Source organism: Mastacembelus armatus, chromosome 7 (genome assembly GCF_900324485.2).
Source record: "Mastacembelus armatus chromosome 7, fMasArm1.2, whole genome shotgun sequence".
Lineage (NCBI taxonomy): Eukaryota > Metazoa > Chordata > Actinopteri > Synbranchiformes > Mastacembelidae > Mastacembelus > Mastacembelus armatus.
Window position 1 is genome coordinate 17352667 of NC_046639.1, and position 18327 is coordinate 17370993.

The 18327-nt window shown below is 43.4% G+C and overlaps 1 protein-coding gene across 3 annotated transcripts; it reads left to right on the top strand.

Moving 5' to 3' along the window:
* Positions 1-161: 161 nt before the first annotated feature.
* Positions 162-18227, top strand: elk1 (ETS transcription factor ELK1). Of its 3 annotated transcripts, none has more exons than XR_003297247.1 (11): positions 162-1167; positions 1261-1340; positions 7275-7483; positions 7599-7784; positions 7893-8066; positions 8713-8856; positions 8949-9413; positions 9930-10080; positions 10866-11014; positions 11117-11477; positions 12146-12239. XR_003297247.1 is itself a non-coding variant. In XM_026332199.1 (11 exons), the coding sequence occupies exons 1-11, from the start codon at positions 1143-1145 to the stop codon at positions 13696-13698; spliced, it is 1788 nt and encodes a 595-aa protein (XP_026187984.1). In that variant the 5' UTR covers positions 162-1142; the 3' UTR covers positions 13699-18227. The 3 variants fall into 3 exon arrangements, 1 of the variants encoding a protein (XP_026187984.1); XM_026332199.1 differs by lacking the exon at positions 1261-1340 and adding an exon at positions 13600-18227 and having other exon boundaries at positions 11117-11200; positions 12146-12247; XR_003297246.1 differs by lacking the exon at positions 1261-1340.
* The last annotated feature ends 100 nt before the right edge of the window (positions 18228-18327 follow it).

Consider the following 18327-nt stretch of genomic DNA (forward strand, 5'->3'; position numbering starts at 1 on the left):
CAGTGACACACACACAGAATATTATTAGTGTTATGTTTTACGCATAGTATTTGAGCGAATGTACTTTTACTTTTCAAAAAAACAAAAAGCGGATCAAGTTTCAAGTTGAGACTTTTATCTTGAAACCCATCACCGGAAGTGTGGTTGCGTTAGCGGCGTTAAGCTGACAGTGAGGGGGCGTTCGTTGAAACAGGAAGAAATATTGAAGTGCTGAACTTAGTTTTTATCGGCGGGTATCTGTGTCCTCACGGCGAGAATTAACCACTGGGCGGATTTTACTAACTACTTTTTCTCGTATAGGAGCGTTGTGTGCTGTTTGCGGCGGACTGTGCTGCTCCAGTCTGCAGTGAGCGGCGTTGATTTGTGGCTGACGCACCAGCAAGAGCAGGGGAAGGCGGGGGGCGCTCACAGCAGGCTAGGCTAGGCTAGGCTAGGCTAGGCTAAGCTAAACTAGGCTAGACTAGGCTAGACTAGACTGGGTTGGGCTAGGCGTGCTGCTTAGCACGCTAGGATAACAGCTACAACCCGAGAAAAGGGGAAAACGTGAGAAAGTTTGTGGAGGCGAAAGACCCGCAGCAGCCTGCCGGTAACACGGTGGCTCCAGAATCCACCGAGAAAATAATAACACAGTTTTAGCGCCAAAACCTTTAGCGTCGCTAGCTTAGCACCAGGCTCCGATCGGGGAGGGCAGAGAAAAACGCCCCAACTTAATCCACATCCGCAGAAATGCAGCGGACAAACTGCTAGGCTTTCGTTAACACCATGTCTTGTAACTAGCACTGCGCTGTGTGTTGCCACAGGCCCACATACCCACCATTTACTAGTTTCTGAAGCTTATTTTGTCTGTAACTTTTGCTTTTGATCGTGTTTTGCTTTCTGTGGTGGACCTAACTTTCATCTTCGCGTTAGCATGGAGGCAGGGGAGCCTGGCAGAAGTAGCTCAGAGCGGTTACATAACGCCAACAGGTCGGGAGACAATCAGCTGAACGTTTCGTCCTCCTCACCGTCATCAGCCCGGCTCTGACAGCTCTAACCTGCCCCGACAACCCCAACGCCCAGCCAGACACACAGCAGCATGGAGGAGGTCTAAGCCCCGCAGGCAGGCAGCAAACTGAAAAGCAAGGCGGAACATTTTGCTGAAGATGGATTCAAACACGCTCATAAACGGTACGAGATGCTGCAGATGGAGCTGCTTCACGTGTTTGCATGCTGCTGATTCAGGGTACAGCTGTGTGTGTGTGTGTTTGTGTTTCTGTGCAGTTTGGAGGGAAGCAGCGACAGCAGCATTGCAACAGGTGTGTGGCAGCTGCTGAGGCCTGCAGCTGTGTTTGTGTGTTCAGGTGAGATACTAACGTAGGTATAATCATGATATTTAATCTCGGGTTGGATCTGGTTCGTTGTCATGCTGCTGCGTGTAAAAACCTGCAGTCAGAGTGCACATCTGCACCAATGGTTCATTCCTGCTGTGCGTTTTCAGGCAATCTGAGACTAAAGTTGGTTGCTGTGAGAGAAATGTGGTGAAATCTTTAGTCGTCAGTCCTAAACAATGCTCCCAAATCTCATTGAGACACTTGCACCAATGGCAGATTTGGAGGTTTGGTGACCAGAGACGAACTTTAGATAGGGGCATGATCAGGATCCTACTATAAGGCAGAGGCACTGTACAAGGCACCATCACAGTGGCACCATCACAGTGTTCACTGGCTTCTGTTGGTCACATTAAGCAGTCTACAGGTGGAAGAACAAGCTGAAAGAAGTTCTAACTACTTTACTGCAATTGTGCATGTAAATAAAAAAGAAAAGAAAATAGATTTCTGTCACGTTTGAACCTGCTACTAATAATTATTTGCTAATCAATTAATCATTTAGTTTATGAAAAAAATACTAGTCAGGTTGAGGAAAGGTCCAAAAAGTCACAAATATATATAGCAAAGAAAAAAGGTCATAATCTTCAGATGGCTGAAAGGGCTAGCTTTTTTTTCTTTTTTCTGGGAGGTCAACTATTTGTTTTAGCTCTGATTCATAATTTTTTGTAATATTTTATCACTGCTTTGCTGATGAATGTGAAACAAAGCATTACTCTAAAATAAGGAGCTAGAGTTGTAAAATGTCAGCCTTTTTGCAGACATGATCTGACTGTTATCATGGAGATGCTTTCAGGTCAGTGATGCAAGATTCACACGCTGTCATGGCAACGCTGACGCACTGATGTGAAGCAGTGATTGTGAGATTTGACATGTTTATGATGAGACGATCTGAGTCAGAAAACTGCGGACAGGATGAGGCCCTGCAGAACGTTGTCTTGTGTTTCTGGCTGTTGTTGAGATTTGTGTTGGGTGACTGGCAGGTAGAGGACCAGGATGTGGTCAGGAAGCCACACACATCTGTAGTTTGGTTCTCTACTTCTGACTTTTTCTCTCTCCTGCTGTGTGTTACCTTCATTCACTTAAAAGTCTATAAAGTCAGCTTAAACCCTCTGATGATTATATGCAATTCAGGCAAGTGTTTAAATAAGTGCTGCAACCAATGATTATTCTGTTGAGTGTTTTTCCAGTTAAGAACATCCAGAAACGTTTGGTGTTTCTGTGAGACCAGTGAGTTCACCTGAACCTGATTGTGTGTTGATCTCAGACAGCGGCTCTGAGCTTTCTGTTTCACTAGAGTCCTGTAACTAAGAGAATATATCGCCTATCGCCTAACACCATGTTCAGGGCTCGCAAAATCGCTAGCCCGACGTCCCGGGGCTATTGTGTCTTCCAGTCGGGCTACCAAAATCTTTCTCAGCCCTGCCTGTCGGGCTATCATGTGGGGAGGAAAAATATATTTCAATGCTTCTGCATTCTTTCTTAGATATAGTTGGGTAATTATATAATATTCGGGCATCGGGGAGCCACTGGCAATATGTGAAGTATTGAAATTAAGTTTGAATTCGTGCTTGTTTTTTGTTTTTACTTTTACTTTCACTTTGCGATGGCGCGAACTGCAGTACTGATTGGTCAGTGACGGAATAGTTGCGCACCAATTCCTCTGACATCGTCCTGTCAGTTATTAGCCTATCCTCAAGTGACAAGGGAAAACTTCCCCCGCAAGCTTAAACGTGTGATAGAGGTGGAGAGAATTTCAAAAATCGCTGACCGTTATGTGTGTGCGTGTGTAAAAATAAGCAGCACATGGATTTGCGCAAGTATTTTAGTTCTGCTGAGCCAAATAAGACAGGTCAGGGTGAAGAAGTGACAGCCAAAGAAAAGCTGACTACCACAAAGCGGAAAACTTCTGAAAAATCAGACAGGCAAAAAGAAAGCGCAGCTTTTTGGTTTCATGGACTTTCACTTAGAAACAAATATTTAAGTTGATTATTGTAATTTTACTAATTTATACAGTTGTAATTTGTGTTTTAACACATTTTTGATTGATGTTTTGTTTCTTTTACATTATTATACATTAAAAATAATCTCTCTTTTAGTCGGGCTACTTAAATTTATTTTGGGCTACCAAAAACTGAAGAGTGTCTGCCCGAAGGGCTACCAGGGATTTTAAAATTTTGCGAGCCCTGATGTTTGTAGACAGGAGCAAGAAGCTCTTCATGTGCATTACAGACTCTTCTTAATGCTGGTCTGATTGTTTTTACTACCAGTTCTTTTGCTTCTTTTAATTATTTTCTTTATTGATTGACTGATTGGTCTGTAAAGGAAAAAGTGAAAAATGTCTGCCCTAGAGTTAGAGGTGACATCTTCTAATGTCTTGTCAACCTACATCCCAAAACCCAGAGTATTTAGTCTAAAAACTGTTTCTGTAAATATACTGTATCCTCACGCATATCTCATATGAGATGACCCATTCTATTTTTTTATGTTCTTGCCTTTCATGTTAGAAGATGAAAACCTGTGTACCAGGTTGTGGGAACATCTAGGATTACACAGCCATCTACTTTTTCCCATCAGATTCTTCAGGGAAAACTCAAGTAGTTTAAACCTGAGTACTTTTCACAAATTAGAGCTCATTTAACTTAGGTAACTGAGTCTGTGAAACTAAACTTTTGAGTTTCTTTGTCTCCTCCCACCTGTCAAATCTGCAGGATTAATCAACTCTAAGTTCGGGGTTAAGTTCAGAGTTTTTTTTTATGGAATACCCCCGGTCTGTCTCTGTTTCCTCACTGTTCACAGATAGTACAGGCTTCGTTCTATGGATCCATCGCATCCGACTCTTTATTCTTGTGAGTCAGACAAACATCCACACTGGTCTCATTGATCAGTCTGTCTCAGGTGTAAATTTCTCATAAAACCTGAGTCCAAAATCACGAGGTTATATTGCACAGCATTCTAGCAAAGGAGTGTAAACACAAACACATGTCTGAACACCCTCCAGAGACTGTGAAAGTCATCACTGTTATTAATGTGTGCAGGTGTTTATAGATAAACTGCAGTGCCTGTATTTTTGTCCTCTAGAAACATGTGATCCAGTGGGCCGATGTGTCTGAATCGTGTTTCGACAACATCAGAGCTCCATAAATCAGGCTATAGTTTCTCTCTCTCTCTCTCTCTCTCTCTCTCTCTCTCTCTCTCTCTCTCTCTCTCTCTCTCTCTCTCTCTCTCTCTCTCTCTCTCTCTCTCTCTCTCTCTCTCTCTCTCACTCACTCTCTCACTCTCTCACTACCAGTTAGGTTCAGTGAAACCAAATAATCCAAAACTGAAGGAGCTCTTTGGTATGGGCCCTGAGCTTGTGATCCTGTGTTGTTTTGGTTGTTTTGTGGCATTTGTTCACTGGAAGAAAAATGTAAAAATATTTTCTCGCCTTATGTTTTAAAAAATATTCACCAGCAGTTGGCCCATCTGAGGTTTTGGTGTGTCACTGCCGACATGGTAAGTTCTGGTCCTCATTGAACTACTATCACTGTCTGAGACTGAAGCCTTACTTTGTAATATCACTGCAGGTTCAGGCGTGCACGTGTGTTTTTGAATGTCTGATGATAAGAATCTACCAGTCCAACTGACAGAAGTCAGATCAGTAACTAAAGATTTGTATCTGTGGACTAGAACAAAGCTAAACATTTATGGGTGTGTTTCAGTTTTTTCCACTGGTTTTGAATAGCATCCCTGTTGTTGGTAACTGTGATTATACTGGCCAGCACCCAGTGTAATGTGGCATCTCTGTGGAAATAAAGCATAAACAGACTCTGCCTTTTGTTGTAGATGGGCCCTGAGGAGAAAGATAAGATTCACACACTGTCTCCTTGTATTTGATTTGTGTTGTGTCGATAAACCTGCAGAGATCAGGCTCAGGGCCTATACCACAGAGCTCCTTCAGCTTCAGGTTATTTGGTTTCACAGAGCCTAACTGGTAGTAATTCTCTGTAGTTTAGTTATTGTCAACAAACCCCAGTAATGATTAAAGTGAGTGAGACTAAAACCTGATTTATGGAGCTCCAATGTTGTCCAAACATGATTCAGACACATTGGCCCACTGGATCACATGTTTCTACAGGACAAAAATATGGGCACTGCAGTTTATCTATAAATATGTGCACACATTAATAACAGTCAGGCAGAGGCCACTGAGCATGCTCAGACATGTTTGTGTTTACACTCCTTAGCTAGCATGCTGTGCAACAGAACCTCGTGACTTTGGACTAAAGTTTTATGAGAAATTTACATTGCCTGAGACAGACTGTGATCAATGAAACTGTTTGTCTGACTGGGCAGGATGGGGGCAGTGTAGCTGAGGGGAATGCTTAGCAGAACCGGCCGAGGCAAAATGTAGACGCTGCAGTGAACTGATCGATTAGGAGGGTGGGAGGTAACGGCCCAACTTCTCAGCTCACCTGAGGTCCAGCATGTTGGACGCTGTTGTCAGGGTGGTCAAAATAAACAGACTGCAGGTACCAGGCACAGACCTCTTCACTCTATAACACTAACTTTGTACAAGTTGAAAAGGACAATAGTGGAGCTCCATGGCTAAGACAAATGAGCTGGTGATAAACAAGCATGATACTTGTTTATTATTATTGTCAGTGTTTACTCCGTTTCCATGTTGGTCTTCCTGAAGTACAGTGAGACGGGATCAGTACTGGAAGGTCAGTAAATTTAAATTAACCCACTGTATCATGGGTTCCTAACCACTGCTTCTTGACATTTAATGTGTTTTCACAATTGCGGAAAACAAAAATAAAACGTGGATCTTGCGCTTCACATTCTGCACCATTCTGGTGCTGTACAGAACAATGCTATTTTACCTACACTGTGTTTCTAACAAAAAAATTGCAATATTCCAGATAATCAAAAACATTGTTTTCTCAAGGATAAGACTATTTTGTTATTTTTCCACAAATCCTATACTGAGATTAAAACAAACAACCAAACAGTGGCTCCAGACTACTGCTGTGTGCGGCACGAGCTTCTGGCGGAGCATCACAAACAGGGCAGCAGCAGAGTTGACCTCCTGCAGGACGAGCAGCAACCTCTTCACTTCGCTTTCTCTCTGCCTCTCTGTTCATACCTCACTCGCCTCTCGTCCCTCTCCCTTGGTTACCATTGATGAAATGTCTCTCACCATGGCGATGGTTTCCAAGGTGTTTGATAGGTTAGTTATGTAACAGAGCAGCTAATGGAAATTAGGCTTATTTGCATGGCTGACTGGCATCTCTCTCACTGTTTAATGTTGACCTTCTCAGAAGAGTGGCTCTCTGCTTCCCTGTCTCACGAAGAGTGTTGATTGGATTTGATCCACTGTGTGAGTCCCTGTCTGTTGTTTCTGTTTATACAATAGGATGCGGTTACTGTGTCAGCAGGGCTTTTAAAAGGGTTCAACAAAAGCCTTAGAGCGCATTAAACATTTTTGGATTTCATGTATAAAGGTACCTGTTGTGGCCTGTTTACATGATGAAATATCAGCTGCAGCTACTAAGGTTGTTAAAAACACTGAGTCTGTGAAATGTTGAGACCTACTGCTAGCATCATTAGTGTTGTGGCAAAGGTGGAGCTGTTTTGCACAGCGCTCCCTGGATTTTGCAGGGGGAAATGCTGCACCGACTGTGTGGAAAGCACAGCACAAGACGTTTGTTTTCATGGATTCCCGAATTCTGAATTGGCCTGTCTGTAGCACTGACGAGTGATATATGACTGCTTTGTGTTTCATTAAAAATCGCAAATTTTTTGTTTATTTGAATGATGTTTATTTAAAGTATTGTTTTGGTATTGATACCGATACAGGTATTGTTATCAGCACCAGTACAGAAATATTGACTGACTGCCCGTCTGTATGTGTGTCCCACCCTCCAGCCATGGACCCATCCATCACGCTGTGGCAGTTCCTGCTCCACCTGCTAGAGGACCAGCAACAGCGTCACCTGATCTCCTGGACAGGTGAGCAAGGAGAGTTCAAACTCCTGGATGCTGAGGAGGTCGCACGGCTGTGGGGGCTCCGGAAGAACAAACTCAACATGAATTATGACAAACTAAGCCGAGCACTCCGATACTACTACGACAAGGTACTGCTGAGAATACTGCAGCGTTTAAAAAATTTCAACATCAGAACTTTAGTCCATAAAACTTTTTCTTCAGTCCTGCTGCCATTTTTGTGCTGCTCTTGTTGTCGTCTTTCAGAACATCATAAAGAAGGTGAGCGGGCAGAAGTTTGTCTACAAGTTTGTCAGTCAAGCCGACCCCTCCCTCCTTGAGGGGGTACGCAATGGAGAGGAGGGCCAGAGGAGGGACAGCGTTGAGCCAAACAGCCAATCAAAAGGCCTTGGGAGCTTGACGTCGACCTGTCCGTCAAAGAGTTTAGCTCAGGTACACTTTGACTTTGCCGAGTCTGCAGCACATGTGGTGATTTTAATATGATGTGCAAAATCAGACTGGGTGGTTTGTTGCTTGATTGATTGCTGTATTGATCCACAGCGCTCGTCACCCAGCAGCTCCCAGAAAAGCTCCAGAAATGACTACATGAAGTCCGGCCTCTACTCCACCTTTACCATCCAATCCCTGCAGGCTCCACCCAACCCACGGCCAATGAAAACAGAGCTGCTGCTACAACAGGACCCTGCACCAAAAGTAGACCACACGCTCAGAGAGGTGAGTGAAACTTTTCAGGTCTTCTTAGACCAGGTGGATCAATTCCCCCCCCCCAAAAAATCTGTGACTTCTCTGAGAAGGAACAACCAGTCAGAGACTGACCCTACATGTGCCACATTAAGCATTCTTTTAAAATGTTTTTCTGCAAGAGTATTAGTTTTTGTAAAATATTTAAATCTCTGGGATTAATTGCCATGGAAATGAACAACAATCCAGTATTTCTAATGTATGAAATAGGGATGAACTGTCAGGGAATGGCCCTGAAATAATAATAAAAAAAAAAAAAAAAAATAGCACAGCCCCACAGTGAGGACAGGGTTAATGACAGAGAAGTGCAAACATTCAGTGTTTGGTTCAAGCCTGTGTAACACCAATTCACAGCTGCTGCACAATGTGCAACAAAACACTGACATGAGGAACTTTGGTTATAAGGACAGTGGCAAAGTCAGAACAACACAAACGGCTGTTAAAGCCTCTATTTAACTGTATTGTTGTGTGTAAACATGAGCTGCTTCATCAGTGTACCAGCTCCAGCAGCAGCACCCAGGGGATGTGAAATGCTCTAAAGACTTAATGAAACCTGCAGAAGCATCTCCTCTGACATGATTTTATTTTTTCTCCTCTCTTCTTCCCCCTCATCCCCCAGGTCTGTGTGTTAGCAGAGTCTAAACCTCCATCAGTAGGTGGTGCTGTTGACTCTGCTCTCCAGGTGATCGTCACTCAGCCGTCACCCTGTCCGACTCCGGCTCTCAGTCCGCAGATACCAGCCAGCACCGCCAGCCAATCACAGGTCAGTGTCACACTCTTCGCTGTAGCCCCTTCCCCAAGGACTGACGGCAGGTTTTACTAAAATGCGTCCTGTCATGTATGTTTCTTTCCCAGAATCCTCCTGTCCCTTCTCTGAATGACCCTCCTCACATCTATCTCACTAGCGTCGGGGATCCATCCTCTCTCACCCCCCTCATCCCCCTGGCTCCTGTTCCAGGGGCAGTGAGTCCCGTCCCTCCCTCCCATATTTCCCTGGGCCCCCAGGGGCCCCAGCTGGATGAGCGTGGGGGAGTTCCCACAAGCTTTCCTCCTCACCCCCACACCGGTCCCCACCCTAGTCACCCTCAGCCTGTCTTCGTCATAATCAATCCTCCGACCCCCCAGCAGCAGCAGCAGCAGCAGCTGCAGCAACAACAGCCAGTGGCCATGACTGCTGCTCCTTCATCTGTAGTTCCAGCTCCCTGTGTTCCTCCCCCTACCCGTCCACCTCCTTCTCCCATTGTTATCAAGGAGGAGAACCTGCCGTCAGAGGAGGAGCTGCTGGAGATGGTGTCGCTGGAGGAGAAACAAGTGGAGGAGGTGAGAGGAGTTTGTAAATTAATACATTCTGGTGTGTGTGTGTGTTACTGAGTCCAAAGACTGACACACTGTGTGAATCCAGAACCTGGTTTAGCTTATTGGTCTGTGCCGTGGACCTCCATTGTTGTCCAAAAACTATTAAAAACACAGCAGAGAGCCACACCGCTGCACTGGCTCACATGGTTCTCACTCACCAACAATGAGAGGCCCATCTTTTTCCAAAAACCAGAAAGTTAGTGATTATACTTGTAAAATTGGTGTTGTTTAATAATTCATAAACCATTTGCTTTAATCTATAGAAAATACTAAAGGTCACAGTGTCAGACTAATCGTTCACTCCTTTCTGTCATAATGGGCTCATTTGGTGTATTAACCCTAAATGGAAGTTCCACATACAAATCCATTGAGGCACGATAAGATTGATGCAGGGTTTGTTTGTTGTGGTCATTTTTAAACTTTTAAACTGCAGTGATGGTCCAGCACTGAGAGATGTGACGATTCTGTTTCTTCTTCTAGATTCCTCAGCTGATCTGTGGCCCAGGGGAACCGGAGCCCCCCCTCACCATTGTCGAGAGCCCACCCCCTCCCTGCATGGAGTCCGGGGTCAGAGTTGAGCCGTCTGCAGTGGAGGGTGAAGTGGAAGTGGAGATCAAGGACACACTAGCAGGTAACAGGAACGCTTTTATTGTGGCTTCCGTTTGGTCGTTTCAGCTACTTCAGTGAAACTATGTTTTTACACACTCATGCAGAACAACAGGAACAGCACCACCTCTGCTAACTGCCCTGCTGGGGCAAACCACAGCTGTTCCTGGGCATCTGCAGGTTGTGACAAAAAGTCTCAAAAAGTATTACATTTCCTCAGAAATGGCACCAGAAGGTTTGACTTGCAAAAGGTCTTGAATATTTATTTCTTGCTGATAGAGGATATGTAGGGGTTACATTACATTTTAGAGATATTATACATAAATAAACTAAGTGAGACTGAGGGGCGACAGTAGAATATGTTTTCTTCGTTTAATTGGGTAACCTGTCAACATTTTTGATACTTATTTAGGAACAGGTCATGCTGGTTGATGTTAGATAGATGTAGATAGTTAGATAGATGTAGATAGTTAATGTCATTTTATGTTGTATAAAAGTCTTAAATTAAACTTGATGAAACCTGCAGAAACTTCATTGGACCACATCCTAGTGAGCTTCTTTGTCTCGCATGGGGAGTGAATATTCTGTTACTGTGTATGTCTGCACTGCATACCTGCAACACTGGCAGCACGTCACACAACACAATAGAGTTCGAAGAAACAGTGGACTTCATTAATGGATTCAGTTGGTCCATGTTCTGGGCTTGGTGCGGTGTTTCACACTCATTTTGGGATGTCTCTGTCGAAAAAGTTCCGTGTCTGCTCTGCGGTTTTCGCTTCATTATGAAAAAAACATCTGTGTGTCTGTCAGATTCCTCCATTCCTCAGGTGACCTCCTCCTCAGCAGCGACTCCTCAGGTGACCTCCACCACGGATGCTGCCCCTCCCAAACCAAAGAAGCCAAGGGGCCTGGAGCTACCATCCTCGCCTTCACTCCCCCCCGGCCTCTCTCTGGATAAGGTCAGTGGCTGCCCTGAGCGCATCATGGAGTCTTGCTGCACATTATCACTGACACGTCATACGAAAGTGTGACATCACTTCCTGTTTGTGCTTCCTGTGCAGGTGAATGCAGCTGTTAACAGTTTACTGGCACCAGGATCAGCCACCAACACACTGACGCCAACAGTCATCACCTCCCATGCTCTGGTAACCACTTTGTCAACGTCCTGTCCTACACAAGCTCAATCATTGTTTTGTCACCACGTCAGAAAACGTGATTTACTTTCCCCCAAGTTATTGCCAGACATCAGCTGTCCGACAATATGCAGATATTCAGTTTGCATCATCATTTGGGATGAAGAAAAGCAGCAAAACCTGACATTTGTGAACGTTTTCCCCTGTAACTGTTGACATCACGTCTCATTAACCTTTAACCCCTGAAGCTCCACTTTGATCTACATACATCAGCAGAACATCAGCTGAGGTATGGTTCCGCTCTCTCAGGGACTCTGTTGAGACTGGGTTTAAGACCTGAACTGTTTTTTTTTTTTTTATCAGGATTTTCTCAACCATAGAAAGGATTAAGTGATGTGTTTTTGTGGAGCATATTAAGCCAAATGAACATAAATAGACAATAAATCAGCGTGAGCCTTGGGGAGGGTGGGGGTTCCATGTACTGATTGATTAGTGTGGCGATGCTGCCAGACAGCAAACAGCTGATGGGTGTTTCTCTGCTCAGCAGGGTGCAGCCATCAGCCACTAACAGCAGCACACAGAGAGAGCTTTTGACTAATGGAGCCGATTTTACATTACATTGCAAGAGCTGTCTAAGTTAGCCTCGTTAGCTGCACACACACAAAAGAAGCTCTTTGGTTTACATTTTAAATACGAGTACGCGTCCCCCTAAGAGTTTAACAGACAGAAGCCGTCAGATATGGTCCTATTACTCCATCGCAGGAGAACTGTGAGGCTGCAGCCAACGCTACCTTTATTATTACCACATCTGACAGATATTTTCTTTAGTATAAAACTCCAGTGGTCCAACAGGAGCCTAATGTGGTCAGGCCAGTGAACAGATATTTACCTAAAATATCTATATCTCCGGGCTGCACTGGTGTTTTTGTTCTGCTCAGTTCCTGTGTGTGTTTCCAGACTCCGGTGCTGTTGACTCCCAGTCCTCTTCCCTCCACCATCCACTTCTGGAGCACGCTCAGTCCCATCGCTCCCCGCTCCCCAGCCAAGCTTTCCTTCCAGGTAATACACCGAGCCCAGGAACCATCATCACAGCTTATACACATGAACAGGAAGGAGGATAAACTAGAAACAGAGCTTTTTGATTTACAGTCATTTTCAACATCATCTAAAACCAGATTCTGTAGACGCTGCCGTATTGACATCAAACATCTGCTTGTCAGTGAGGTGAGACTGCATGAGTTCCCAGTTATGTCCCAGGAGGTTGGAAGGTTCCAGTTTTTAATGTGCATTAGTTACCTCCACTGATGGAGTGTCGACAGCGTTACGTCAGTGTTCTCTGACTACTGCACATTTTATTCTTATTAAAGTCCTCACCCTACACAGACACACAGTGCACACACGTCGTCTTTCTGTAACTATGAGGACACTCGCTGACATACGTCATCCTGCAGCCCCTAACCCCCCCACACCCCTTCCCAAACCAGAGCCATAGCAGCAGGCCTGACCTCAGAGGTTCTAGAAATGTCCTCTCTCCGGAGGAGTAAAGCTGGTCCTGACAGAGATGGCCACAGCTGGTGTCTCTGCACGTTCCTGGCTCAGTTTTTCCTCCATCTGTTATCCAACAAATTCGATTTGGTTTTTGCTGCTCACACTAGTGAAACGTCTGTTATAATCCCCACACACAGGAAGCAGGCAAACCTCTCTGGTATGTTCCTGGCCAATTTATTTTTTAGGGACTTTTCCCTTCAGGAGAAAACTTGCATTTGAAAGGATTTCCTGTAGTTTTCTGTCTTTTCACGTGTTCAATAACTGTGGTGCTTTGTCTCCTCCTTCAGGAGAAGTTGAAAACTACAAAAAACACATTCAGATACTGAAACGCCTGTAACTTCAATGTCGACCTATTATCAGCTGCCTTGTTTTAAGAGCCGTTTTTGAGCCTTTTGGACCAAGCAGCTCCACATGAACTAAAACGGAGCATAAACCAAGAAGGAGAAAGTCTTGTATGTGCTTCCATCAGATGAAATAATATGGACAGATAAACACACAGATAAAGATACATGATAAACATACAGAGACTTCAGCAGCACTTTGCTACGTATGTGTTTGTGAAATGAAAGTGCTGATCTATGTTTTTTATTTAGTCAAAATATCCTCCTTCCATCAGCTTCTGACAGGTTTTAGTGATTCAGAGAAACATCAATGCAGCTTTAAACCTGCAGGTCTTAGCATCTAGTTCAGTTCTCTCAGCTAAAGTGGCTCCTTGTCACAGTAATTGAAGAACTGTATAATACTATATCATTATTTACAGCTACAGGATTTATGAAGGTTTTACATTTTATATGAAGAAATCTGAGGAAACTCTTCATCAGGGGAATGAAAATGTTAAATTACGTGTCTCTGTGCCTCTTCAGTTTCCCACTAATGGCAGTAATCAGATCCACATCCCAGCTCTGAGTGTTGACGGTCTGTCCACCCCTGTGGTTCTGTCCCCTGGCCCCCAGAAGCCCTGAGCCCCTGCCTGCCTCAAATAGCTCCTCACTGGGCACAGAACTTGCCTGATAGACCCCTGGTGTGCTGGAGGATCTGAGGAGAACTTGACCAGACTCTGAGATTCTCCACTCAACCGAGATGCGTTTAAGCAGCACTTCTAGACTGGTATGAATGAGAGGTTTGATGGTTTCTTGGGACTTTTCACTGCTGGAGAATCATCGTCCAGGACAGAGATGAGACCGCTGAATATTTTTACCATGCAGAGAACTTCAACCTCCTGGAGCCCTCCCTGCATTTCTTTTGAGTTTTTGTAGCGGTGCTCGACCACTATGATGAATGCGAAGCTTCTCTTGACTTGAACACATCACGAGAAGCCACCACCGCTAAGCTGAGTGGAGTATTTCTTTCTTCTTCTACCGAGGGCTGCAACTAATTATTGTTAGCACAAAGATGGTTTTTAACATCCATCTTCAAACACAAAAACTTTGAGTTTATAGAGAGAAACGGGGAGAATGTGTTCTGAGGTTTTACTGGAAAAATTATAAAATGAGAAACAACAACTGACTGAAAGCAGGAAAGACATTTTAAAATCTGATGAGGTTTTTTGCTCTGAGGCTTCGACAGCTGAAAATGACCTGAGGTTTATCAGTGTTCCTGAGGAAACAATGGACTCACATGGAGCTCAGACAAGTCTTTCTCCCCATCTTGTCGGGGCTGTCGCCAGTTTTTTAAAAACATGATTATTTATTTGTTTTCTGTTTCCGCTGCACCTTTCTAGTCAATAGAATCTGACTGTTGTAATGACTGGGTGTGTTCGATTTGATCACCCACAGACGACTGTTTCTCCTGTTGGAACGGGTCAGTTGAGCACCAACAGGGTTGTTTTATAAACCAACCTCTTCTGGATTCCTTCAAATGACTTTTTGAGTCCTCTAAGGCTTTTTTTTTTTTCTTTGCTTGCACTTGCCGCTTTAAAGGCCACGCCTTTCGACGTGTATGCACGGCCAGTTATTGGACTGAGCTCCTCTGTATCATTTTAAAGTGACCAATCGCAGAGGAGGAGTGATGAGGGACCTGAGCTGCTGACTCTCAAATTTTCTTGCCGAGTTGGGAGTTTTTACACAGCCAAGTTAATTCTTTATAAAAGTGTCTCTGTGCAACAAGTATATGTATATTTTCTCAATGGATTTGCTTAAAAACCTAGTTTAGTTTAAAAACTGCTAGAGCTGGAGCAACATCTGCTGAGAGCTTTTGGATTTAAAGGTTTACCTGACAATAGACATTCCTTTGTCTCTAAAATGTTTGTTTTACTGATCGCTAACAGCGTGTCGCTTTGTTTTTCATTCCACACAGCCAGTTTTTTTTTTTAGCAGCTCTGATGTTGCCACAGGTCAGAGTCTAACTCTTGATCATGTCTGGGCTCAGTTCTGAACCAGGTTTTCCCAGAACACATTAAAAGACTGAATATAGTTTTGAACCGGCAAGCTGAAGCTTGGCCATTCACCCTCTGTTTCTTAGGAAACACCACAGTTAACGACTGTTTCCACAAACCGAGCACACGCACTTGACGACACACTGACACACTAATGACAGGACCGTCGCACTAAATGGTTCTGAAGACCTCATACCAAAAGAAACATGACTACCGACCGGATGCCTCTTTCTGTGCAGTGAAGAGTTTGCTGAGGGGCTGTACAACCTGCTGATGGACTTAACAGTCCGCGGACTGAATTTATCCGTTCTGTTGGGGTTTAATGTTCTAGAGACGTCCATGCTCTTGTCACAGCACTATTAGTTCGTGTTGATTCTCGAATGTTTACCGTTATTTTTATTTATGCATGTCTCCCTTAAATATTAAAGCTGTTCAAAAGATCTTCATGGGTACCGCTGGCATCAACACACACAATTTTATCTGTGACTGAAAACAGCGACCGACTGGGTCGATCAGTCATCTCATCCAAACCCTGCCCATGGTGCCTGCATCAGTCCTGAACGTGTGGCAACATCAGAATCTGCAAAAAAAAAACTTTTTTTTTTTTTCCTTTTTCCTTTTCCTCAAAAATCCAGTGAGGCTGAAACTGACGTTTTCTTCTACAGATGACTGTTGTTGTTGTTGGTGTTTCTGCTGTTGCTGATGTTGTTTTTGATGCTTTGTTGTTGCCACGGTTACCTGACCTGACTGTTGCTGACCTGCAGGGTTTTTTTTGCTGTTGCTGAAGCTCCTTGTGATGATGCTGTTAATGTGTTTCTCCTGTGTGATGACGAGGCTGTGAATGCACACACAGTTACACACACACTGATACACACATACACACGCAACCTCACCGTCAGGAACTGAGTGAAGCTGAATTTCAGCTGATGTTTATTCGTTATTTAGCGTGAAGCTGAAGCTGTAGAACAAAAGTTTCATTTCAAACAGACTGAGAGTGTTAAGTGGTGGAAAAGTTATTTTATCAAAAATCCTGTCTGTTTACATGTAACTTTTGTTGGTCTTAATATTTAAAGTGTTAAACCCCAGGTGATATAAAGAAGGGTTTGATCTTCAGAAGCAAATCCAGACTTGATCTCGCTCTCTGAACCAAGGTTTGGGTTTGGATCTTTTTTTTTTCCCCCAAAAGTGACGTTTAATTACCGAAGTGAGTCAGACATTGGACACTCTTCACATCTGAATTCAGCCTCAGTTCAGTTCCTGACCGTGTGATTTCCCAGCCTGTCAATGTGCCGTAAACACAGCACCAAGCCATCGTGTTCGACTGTTCTCTCCAGCATGACTCTATTTTTCTATCAGAGATGACGTGTTTATATCATGTTAACAGTTTAAAGAGTGACGAAGCCTTAAAGATTTCAGTGCTGCAGCAAAGCTGCATCTTCATTGTTTAAAAAAAAAAAAAAAAAAAAAAAAAAAATCCAGCGTGCATCTCTCAGCATGACGGAGAAAAAGCCATTTATAGTGAAGTTTGTGCTTTGGACATCTTTAACATTTTTCTCACCAGCAGAACATGAAGAATGTCTTTCAGTTGACTGGTAACAGTGGTGCATTCTAGGTAGTGTCCATGCTCCTGTTTAGAGGTTTACTGGAAGTAAAAAAAAAAAAAAAATTACGTGCCACTTTAAACAGCGAGTCTTATATTGTGGGTAGAGATGATTCATTGTGTAAAAACTGCAATATGACAAAGTCATTTTAAAGACTTTATTGTTTTGATTGGAAAATCATAAAAAGAAAAGGCAGAAAGTTTGGATTGACCATTTTTGTCTGCGATATAAATGATTTACTGCAAGAGCAAGTTACCGGAAATTACAGCACTTTATTATTTGGTAAAATCAATAATCAATGCATTGATTGATCATTAATAAAAACAAATATATGAGATCTCCGTTTATGCGATTTACCAGATAGAAATGATTCGTTTGGACTGAATGATAGATGTGGGCAATCAGACATGTGGACAAATGTGCTGTAGCTGCACAATAGACGTGGCACATCATTTTCCTCGCGTCTGGTTTTGGCAGCTGAAGCCCTTTGCTTGGAGGTACGTGCCAGCGTGGGCGAACACGGACGTTCTCTCTGACAGTTTTCAGTGCATGAACTGTGGATTTGGAGCTTTTTGTCTGATCAGCTGTTGCTATGGAAATGACTCGTCAGTTGATCCCAAGAGGTTAAAATTGGTTGGTTTCTTACAGCAGTGCACTCTGGGGACTTGCAGTTGACTAAGATTTGCGGTGACCTTTGACCTTCTTAGTATTTTAGTTTGTTCATGGACCTTTGAGATGAACTGACATGGCCAAAAGTCTGTGGACAGCCAGTTAATTGGGTCGTTTTTCACACCCAGTATCTGCTAATTTGTAATATGCAGGTTTTTATAAGGTCTTCACAGAGCTTGACGTTTAAAACGTGATGCAGACAGATCTTACAAATCAGTGAACATATTGATTACTGAAAGTCATTTCTAAGTCACATTAACTTCAGTTTTTGTTGATGAGCCAGCCTTCCCTGGGCTCCACTGGCTGTAGTTCTTTCTGGCAGCAGCTCTTATTTATCATGCTAATAATAATCATAGCAAAACTACAAACCCTAATCCTTTTCAGCAGGATGAAATCAGACAGAAAGCTCTGGAAGCAGATGACATGTCTCCAGTGGATTTATTGAAATCTTTGTTGTACATAGGTCAAATATAACCTGAACATAGAAATCTATATATTCTGTATGTGTGAAAAAGCCTGACCAGTGGGATCAGGAGTGTTTAAGATGTGCCATTTCTATGGCCTGTCATCACTGTCAGATCCTGCATGGCCTCGCCCCTCCTCACCTATAATTGGCTGAGGAGTTTATTGATGTAAAGGGGCGGGGCCTGCTCTTATTTTTCTGAGACAGTTGTATATGTTCCACGTTTACTGGAAAAAAAAAATCAAAAACTATTTTTATGCACCAGACTTCAGTTTTTCTTGGTGTAAATGTTCTAAAGATGATTCATCTTGTTTTTTATGAGCTCACACACACACACACACACACACACTGGGATGATGTAATAAAACTATTTTGTTCTGTACAGTTTTTCCTCTCATCACTGAGTCCCAACAGTGTTTTACAGAAATTTTAACTTTAATATTAATGTGAAATTAATTAATTGCCCATATTTTATGCAGTGACA